General features: G+C 34.3%; 1 protein-coding gene and 1 non-coding gene across 2 annotated transcripts; one reads left to right on the plus strand and one right to left on the minus strand.

The window, feature by feature from the left end:
* Positions 1 to 216: 216 nt before the first annotated feature.
* LOC145591704 (uncharacterized) lies at positions 217 to 1,098 on the minus strand. Its single transcript, XM_081648208.1, has one exon. It carries the CDS (start codon positions 1,096 to 1,098, stop codon positions 217 to 219), a length of 882 nt encoding a protein of 293 aa, XP_081504334.1.
* A 907-nt stretch (positions 1,099 to 2,005) lies between these two features.
* On the plus strand, positions 2,006 to 2,112 carry LOC145593228 (small nucleolar RNA R71). Its single transcript, XR_014102601.1, has one exon. It is a non-coding gene; the product is annotated as a small nucleolar RNA R71 (small nucleolar RNA).
* The last annotated feature ends 7,740 nt before the right edge of the window (positions 2,113 to 9,852 follow it).

The raw sequence follows: 9,852 nt of genomic DNA on the forward strand, positions 1-9,852 counted from the left end.
AAAAAAAATAATAATAACAACTAAGGAGTAATAAAAAAAAATAAAAAATAAAATAAAAAATAAAAAATAAAAAGGAAAACTTTAATCCTAGACATCAAGCTAAAACTAGAACAATTAGCTAAAAGATTAAAAGAAAACTAATTAAGGGTTAGAAAATTGGGTTGCCTCCCAAAAGCGCTTGTTTATAAGGTCATAAGCTCGACCTCCTTTAGTAGCTCAACCTGGGTCACCACCACGCAGAGAGAATACTCCACGATCCTGTCTGTTTTTGGGTTCACCTCTATATGGCTCCTTCAAATTGAAGTTGACGTGATTTGTATTCGAACTCATTTTCAGGTAGCTAAACCCATGTGCTGGAATATCGCCCTTTTTTCTCACAAGATTTCTATTAGAAACACAATTATCAACCAAAGGGTTAGTAGCATCAATTCTCAAACAAGTACCACCGTCAAAAGTAAAATTATGGTCATTGAAAAGCTTAAACACAACTTGTTTATCCTGAGCCCTAATGGTCACTTGTCCCTTGGGAACATCTATTAAAGCTTGACTTGTAGCAAGAAAAGGGCGGACAAAGATAATCGGGATCTTATGGTCTTCTTTCATATCCATTACAACAAAGTCAACAGGAAAAACAAGTTCACCAATCCCAACTAATACATCTTCAACTACACCCTTAGGGAGTCTAACAGTTCTATCAGCCATATGAAGAGATATAGGAGAGGGTTTAAGGTTTTTCAAACCTAATTTGTCATACACTGAAGAAGGCATTAAGTTAACACTAGCACCTAGATCACACAAGACCCTATCAAAATATGTTTCGTTTATCATGCAAGGGATAGTAAAACTACCAGGATCATGCAATTTAGGTGGTAAGCTATCATGTAGAGGATCAGGACATTTCTCCTTTCCTACCAAACTTTCTAATTTCTTATCATTATGATCATGATCTAGAATTCCTTTCACAAAATTTGCAAATTGAGGCATTTGAATTACAAGATCGGAAAAAGGAATGGTAGCATATACCTTCTTAAGAGTCTCAGAATACTTCCCAAAATGCTTATCGAGCACGAATTTTGATAACCTTTGCGGGAAAGGCATCGGTTCCTCGTAGGCATGTGGAGCAACATATTTGGGACCTTCATTCTCACGTATTTTAGTTTTCGACTCTGGATTTCACACTTTCTCCTCTAATCCCCCCGTAGTCAACTCATCTCTCTTCACGAAAATTGCATTGCATTGTTTTGTTTGGACTTTTGCTTGATCTTGAAGAGTTGATAGATGACTCACTTGTTGTGATAATTGAGAAAGATGAGTTTCTATCCTCTTATTTTGAGCAACGAGTAGTTGGATTGAGTTTTCAAAATATTCATTCTGCTTTGCTTGTAACTCAAATTGCTTTGAAATAAGCTCTTGTTGTTGTTGTTGGGAAGTAGCAAAAGTCTCCATAATGGACTCAAGATTTGAAGATTGAGGTGGTGGTTGATGCATGGGATGATGATGGATAGGTGCCCTTGCTTGAAAAGCGGGTGGTGATGGAGGATTCGCTATAGCTTGAGTGTTCTTGTATGAGAACCCTTGATGATTTCTCCACCCTTCATTAAATGGCCTTGTGGAGGTCGTGGTATAAATAGCATTAGCTTGCTCAATCGTCATTCCATCATAATTGGGTTGACACTCCCGTGCAGTATGGCCTTGCAATCCACACATCTGACAAATTTCCATCGAGGGTCGAGGGGACTCAGCTTGGAGTTGATTGACTTTATGAGTTAGTGCCTGCACAGAACTAGTCAACATGGTTAGAGCATCAACATCATGTTTATTACCTATGTTGATAGCGTTTCGTCCCCTTGGATGGTAATTATCATTAGCCGCCATCTTCTCAATCAAATCCTTCGCATCAGTTGGGTTCTTAGTCATGATGGAACCTCCAGACGCAGCATCAATGTATATGCGAAACTCATTGGTCAAACCATTATAGAACGTTTGGATCAACATCCACTCTGGAATACCATGGTGAGGGCATTGTCTTTGCAATCGTTTAAATCTTCTCCATGCCTCATATAGGGATTCGTCATTGGATTGATGGAAAGAAGATAGCTCGTTCCTTAATTTTGCGGTTTTCTCTTGCCCCAAGAATTTGACTAGAAAGGCCTTGGCAAGCTTGTCCCACGTATCAAAAGAACCAATACCTTCATCTCGTAGCCACTCCCTTGCCCTATCCCTTAGTGAAAAAGGGAAGAGGCGTAGTCTAATAGCATCATCAGTGACACCATTGAGCTTCATAGTGTCACACTTCTCCAAGAAACTATCAATGTGAGTCACAGGGCAATCATTCGGTAAGCCCGCAAAAGAGTCATTGGAAATGAACTGTATGAATTGGGGTTTCAACTCAAAACTCTGAGCGGTGACAGGTGGTCTAACAATACTAGAGAGGAATCCGGTTGTCGTATCCGAAATACCATACTCCAAAAGAGATTTTGTTCCTGAATCAACCATGTCTCTTGTATTTCGATTTTTCCTCCTTTTACCTATTCGTCTTCTTGCAGTAGCTTCGATCTCAGAATCAAAAGGTGTTAAATCGTCTGAACCTGAACTTCGAGTTTGCATGCAACAAAGAAACTAAAACGGAAGATCAAAGAAACAAGGAACAATAGCCGAAGCAACAAAATAAATGCTTAGTAAAAACGAATCACGAATAACTAGAATGAAACCGTTAGTCCCCGGCAACGGCGCCAAAATTTGATAGGCGTGTCGCGTACCTAACAAAAATAACCTAACAAGACCACTACTATGTAGACGGGCAAGTAAGGGTCGGATCCCAAGAGACTATGGTTCAACTAATTAATTAGACTCAAGTAACTACTAAGCAAGTAACCAATCAATAGTGATATTCAACTAATCTAATTCTAAACAAAATGAACAAGAAGAATAAAGATGAAATAAATCAATTAATGAAAACATCCAGAGTTAAGTATCACCACTAGTATGAATAATGCAAAGATAAATCCCTACCCCAATTAATCAAAATAATAATACTCAAAGGAAGGACGTGCCCTTGAAAATACCAATAAACCCCTACCGAGTATTTATGGCTTCTCTAAAATCCAATCAAACCTATTTCCATGGTATCATGCAATTTAGAGACATTAAACTCAACATCCATACAACCCTAGCAATCCATCCTACCTATTTCCATGGAGAATTTCATGCCCTTATTGAATTTAATCAAACCATCTAATCTCAACTTCCATTGATAAATAAGATACTTGGTTCAATCAATATCAAATTACGTCTAACCTAACATTGATAAATTAGCACAATTCAATAAGCAAAGCAATTAATCTAATAAAATAAGGAATTGGGGGAAATCATGCATTACTAATAACTAGGGTTCAACCTAACCCTAGAATATAAATCTACTCACTCATAATTAAATTAACAAAATAATCAAAAGACATAATAATATAGGAAAGAAGAAATACTTAAATTAATGGAATTGAAGATGAAATCTTGAACAAAGTAAATCTAAAATTGAAGGGAATTGTAGAATTCTTCAACTCAATTTAACGAGTCCAAAAAAAGTCCTCTAATATGCCTAACCAAAGCCTATTTATATCCCTAGGAATAAGTTAAGAAGTTTCCTAAAATAGGTCTTCCAAACCGCCTCAAACTTGGCTTCGATGCTTCGTCAGGTGATAGCCACGGGTTACCCAAAGCTGCTAGGACTTTGCCACGGCCAACCCGTGGTGTCTACTGATCTTGGTAGGCTTCTCTTGGGCATAAAAGGAGGAGCCACGACCAGGCCAAAGCTTAATGCAACAAGCCACGACCAGGCCAAGGCTAGGCAATTTCTACACAAAACTCCTTCGAAAACAACTTCAAGCTTGGAATATGACCATATGATGTTGGGCTTGTAATCTCCTACACACTCCTAGCTCACTTAGCTTGCAAAGGTGCTCTTTTACGCGTAAATCCTACAAAATAAAGAAAGAGAGCACGAGGAGAGCAACATCGAAATATAAAGAAATGTAGCTCTAAAAGATTAAATATATAGAGAAAATATGATAGAAACACTCAAATATAACATATAACAATGAGTATATAAATGTGTTATCAACTCCAGATTCAATTGATGTTCAATTACAAGAATGTCAGTGAAGATTTCTTAAAGACTGCAATCAAATTCGAAAGTTGAAATAATTGAGTAATGATGAAATAATATTAGCATGAATTGACTCGGCAAAGGAAGTTCAAGTGAGGTGATGTTTACCGTTGCGGCTGCAAGTTCAAGAAGAACAAATAACAGCGGTTGCAGGGGAAATCGGTTATCTGGTTCGTCAAAGATTACGACCGTGATTAACGAAGAAACGCCCAAGTTTTCTTGATTACAAGTATGCTTGAGAATTTGTAAGGAATTCAAGTTAACTGTTAAAGTTCACAAGAAAACAAAGCAATTAAAAAATATATATATCATTAATGGTGGATTAAGCATGCATATGTCAGGAGTATTTGTAGTAATGCTGTTAACCTGTGAAGAGAAAAAGCAAGGAAGATGCAAGACTTGTTCGTATACTTGGATGAAGAAATAAAAAGGGTAAATTCCTTATTTATAAGTTAAGGTGGACAACAATCTCGCGGAAGATTGAAACCTAGTACAACTAGGAGTCTAACCTTGGGGTTCAAGAATTCCCATAAACCAAACCTAGTACTAAAAAAAAAAAAGTACTAGTGACTTCCAAGTTAAATAAAAGGGTCGAGACCTTGTCACGCCAAACACTTCAAATCGTGTACGTGACACAGTCTTGAGGGGGCAATTTGTAGACACGGAAATTTTATGGGTGTCATACATTAAATTAAATAAATTAATTTGGGTTAAAATCATATGAATGATCCATTTTAATTAATTTTGGCACACCCAAATAAATAATCTGAATTAATTAAATAAAATTCGGGTTATAAAATAAATTAAATGGACCAGGTTAAAAGACTTTTAAGTCATAAAATGGGCCAGGCCCAAACCTACTAAGTCCACTTAAGGGGTTCTCATCTCCTATAAATACACCATTCCTCCATCAGTTAAGGGGATCCAGAAATCATTATTCCAAGAGCTCATAAAACTCAAACGGAATTCTCTATGAAGTAAGTCAACAAGCATATCAAACTCGTGCCGACTTGTTCAGATACATTCAAACACATTTGAACGGGACTAAGCTTCAAAGCCCTCGTTCAGGTGTATTCAAATAAAACCCTTAAATACAGGTTGACATCATCAAACGTCACCCTGCATTCAAACTCAAGTCGACGTCATCAAACGTCAACCTACAGGTGTCACACACGTGTCATCATCAAGCTGCGGAACAGAATCAGAGGACTTAGTTTATTTTTTTATAAACTTTTATACAGAGATTGTACCCAAAAATCACATATTAATATAAATTCATTTGTTACTTTATTTCCCGTCTTTATTTATTTAGACTCGAAATTTGTGTAAACAATAGTTTGGGGAAAACAATTGGGGACAAAGGGAGTAGTCTTCTTCATTCCACAATTTACATGTAAAAATGTACTAAAAAACGACGAAAGAAACGCAATTTAAAATTGAAATCAAAGTTCAACAATAGCAAAATCAAATAAATTATACTGATATTCCATAAAGCAATTCAAAAACGTATTTGCAGTGTAAAGGGAAGGGAAATCGGAGGATAGAGCTTCAAGAACATCGTGATTTAACACATCATAGGTGTTAAAAATGATAGCGGATCCTTGTTTTTATCTTGCTAATTAGCCGTGGAATGTAATTGACCATAAAGTCATTAGGGTCTATAGTTCTTATAAAATTTGGGAGAAGTGAGAGAAATTGTGAGCAGAAGTGAGAGAAATTTGGGTGAGAAATAAAGAGGAAAGAAATACAAGAGTGAAATTGAAGAACAAAGAATTATTTATATAAAAAAAAAAAAATAAGTGTAATCAATAGAATTGGACAATTATACTATTATAGATTTAGTCTAAAAATTAGTGCTTTAATTGTTGAGCAAATTCAAGTTTATCAATTTGATAAAGAAGATTTGTTAATCAAAGGGTATATTGGACTATTTAATCATAAATAGTAAGGATAATTTTGTCAATTTATATTTTTGTCCGAAAACTCAAGTAACGTTAGTAGTCTTGCCGTTGGTCAAAGTTCATAAAATCATAAAATTATTTTTTACCACCAAAATTTAACAATTGTTTATGATATTCATGGTTCCGATTCTTATTGTGATTATTATGATGATAGTGACAGTGATTCTAAGGATAAAAAGACCAAAAAGAAATCAACTATGGTGAGAATACAAGATATTTAAAACATTGTTATCTGTTTTCAAGAGTTCCTTACCCAGTGAAGTTGAGTTTGTTGGCAATTACATTTGTGTATCGAGTAATGGTCCTCAAGTTGGATTGATTGTAACTTCCAATAATCGAAATCCTACATCACAGTGACACAATGCAACACGAGTGCTTTTGGTATGAAAACTAACGGATTCAATGAATGGAAGACAAGTCTAATTCCGATCCTTTGGTCATACATCTCCATCATAGCTCCTAACTTGAGCTTGATTATTTTCCTTGGTATCTGTAATGTGATGAAATACAAAGCCTTTCTAAAACTGATGACTGTATTAGCAGATAACAATTCCTATTGTCTAAGAATATGTATGTTTAAACTAACTTACGATGAGTAGAATGGTTATTTGTCAAATAATTCCTCTAATTCTTTAACTTTCATTGTAATTGGTTATTTGTCAAATAATTCCTCTAATATTTTCATACTAATTTAAGTATGAAAATATGGGTAATTATCTTATCTTTGGTTGTCTTTCATTTTTTATTTTTTAGGAAATTTTGCAAAAAAACCTATCTTTTATGAGTGATTTCTTTGCAAGAAACCACCTTATAATTTATTAATTAATTTAGGAAATTTTGCAAAAAAAAAACCACCTTTTAAATCTTATTTTTTGTATAAAACCACCTTTTTAAAAAAATGTTGCAAAAGACCACCAATTGTAAATTTTTTGTTGCAAATTACCACCATTTCAATGTTAAACAATATAAATTTGGCTTTAAAAGTGGTACTTTGCAACAAAAATTTTAAAATTGATGGTCTTTTGTAACATTTTTTATAAAAGTTGGTTATATGCAAAAAAAAAGATTTAAAATATGGTTTTTTGCAAAATTTCCATTAAGTTATATATATATGAAAAGAGGGTCATTCGACCTTATTTCCCGGCGTTGACCCGACCACATGCGAGGCATGTGACTTCATAAAACCACTTTCCAACTATGCCAACCACAAGAATGCCACCAGAGAGAGCTGTTTCGCTGGTGGTAGGGTGGGTAAGGCGGTTTCGGTGAGGTGGGTTAGGAGGTTTTGGTGGCGTTCTTGTGGTTGGTAGGTGTAGTTGGAGAGTGGCTTTAAGAGGTCACGTGTCTCGCACGTGGTTAGGTCAACACCGAAAAATAAGGTCAAATCCTCTTTTCCGTCCAAAGGTGTGTCATTGCAAAAAAAAAAAAAAAAAAAAAAAAAAAAATAAGGTATGTCATTGTACAAAAATTATAAGGTGGTTTCTTTAAAAAAAAAACCCTTATAAAAGTTTTTTTTTTTTGCAAAATTTCCCTTAAAAATAAATGTTTATTCAGATGGGATATATATTGTCTCTACTCTTATATACTAAAAGTGAGTTAGTTACATGTATAATTAATGACACTAAAAAATTAGAAAATTTCAAATGGCCGCCTTGTATAATAATCCATGAAAATGAATGCACTCAAGTGATCTTGACACATGCAAGTTGAGACAAAGACCTTGACACAAGTGACCTGAAGGTGAAGGCATAGACTTAATGAGTCATTTGTAGTTTTATTAAGTCGAATCAAGCTGAAACTGTTAAAAGGATGTCTCCCTCAATCTTTGTACCAGTAATAGGCCTCTCATCTGTCAAATTTGCCAAAGAATAATCAATACGAGTGTTAGATGAGATCAAAATTCCTAGTGTTTTCCATCTTCGTTCACTACTCAAAAAACACATCATAAAATGGAAATTTACAAACTATGCCTTGGACGACTCAAGGAATTACAGAATGTAGGATCCTACTATGTTTCGGGTATGAATTTCATGAAGTAGATACAACTTCTATATACCGGACATATCTGGTCACTTTGTTGAATGTTTAGTTTTGCGTCTGCTGTCCCGCCTTCCTTGTTGAGATGTTATCCATACTGGTATTTGCTATACATGTGAGTATGTCTATCAGCACATATTCTGACTTCTGAGAGTATTGATCAATCATCACTACTCGAGTAATTTTATTGACATAATATCATTTATATTAACCCTTTTGGTGAAAGTGAAACTTCAACTATGGCAAAGATCTTAACAGAGTTTTTGCATCTAACTTTTATATATATATATATTTTTTTATTGCTTACTCATCAATTAATCTATGTGCTACCTCTAATTAGTTTTTTTGTGTTACGATTAGTGAATAATATCATCATATGACAATTGAGTCATATATTGGTATTCTTAAATTTTGAATGGGATGTAATTACAGGTAAAGTGTGAAAATATACTCGGGATCAATAATATAATTGACCTAGTTACTAACAATGTCCAGATTAGTCAGTAATTAATTTAATTTTCTGCTTCAACATAAACTAAACATTGATAAGAATTTTAAACTAAACATCATTTAATAACCCCTTCTTACTAGTACTTTTTTTTGTTTCATTTCAAGATTTGTAAATGTTTATCTTTTTACCTTATGTATTGTCCCATTTGTGATACCCGCTTAATATCGTACTCACTCACCATTACAATATTTCAAAATTATTTCATAAATACCATTTAAGAAAAAAAAAAAAAGTCATTTTCACACTGTCTACTCATTTTCTTTGTAACTTGGCAAGTATTGCTATTAGTTGTATGAAAAATTTTAGGGCTTGTTTGGTTACACAAAAAAATGGTGAGAGTGAAAAATCATGAGAATTTGAAAATGCGTGAGTTGTTTGGTTGACAATAAAAAAGTATAACAGTGTGTTTGGATAGAAGGAAATGGAAGGAAAAGAAGGGGAGGGAAATAAAGCGATGTGATATCTTTCATTTGGATAACAAATGAGGAAGCAAGGAAATTGGACGGGAGAGAATGGAGGGATTCAATTGTAGGAAAATTATCCCTCCAACAATGGAGAGATTTGGAAGGAAAACTCACCATTCTTCTCTCCCCTCCCTTTCCCTCCCCTTCTTTTTCGATCCTTCCTCTAATGTTATCCAAACACACTGCTAATGAGGGAATTGCAAATTCATGGAAATTGTGACTTCCCACAAAAAATGGGAAGTTAATTACCTAACCCCCTTAGGTAAGTCAAACTTCCCATGATTTGCAACTTTCCTCATGCCAACCAAACAACTTTATACAATTCCCATGATTTTGATGGAGGAATTTAATTCCCATAAAATACAAATTCCTATGGGAAGTAATTTTCCATAGCATTCAAATGACACCTAAGTAACAAAAGGAGTATTTGATCATTTTATTAGGTACAAATAATCATGCCATATAAATAATAGCTGCTTGAATAAAAATTTCATAAATATGAAGTAGGACTTTTAACTTTTCAAAAAAAAATCTAGCCATTTACTTATACTAGTATTATTTTTGACAAGGACATTTCCTGTGTTATTGTCATAATAATAATAATAATAATAATAATAAAAAAAAGACAATTGTTATGCGTGGAGAAGGGGAATTTAAAAATCTATATAATGAGGTGAATTAAAGCCAGAAACCACCTCAAAAACAAAAACTGAAAAG

This window comes from Chenopodium album, chromosome 18 (assembly GCF_948465745.1).
Source record: "Chenopodium album chromosome 18, dcCheAlbu1.1, whole genome shotgun sequence".
Lineage (NCBI taxonomy): Eukaryota > Viridiplantae > Streptophyta > Magnoliopsida > Caryophyllales > Amaranthaceae > Chenopodium > Chenopodium album.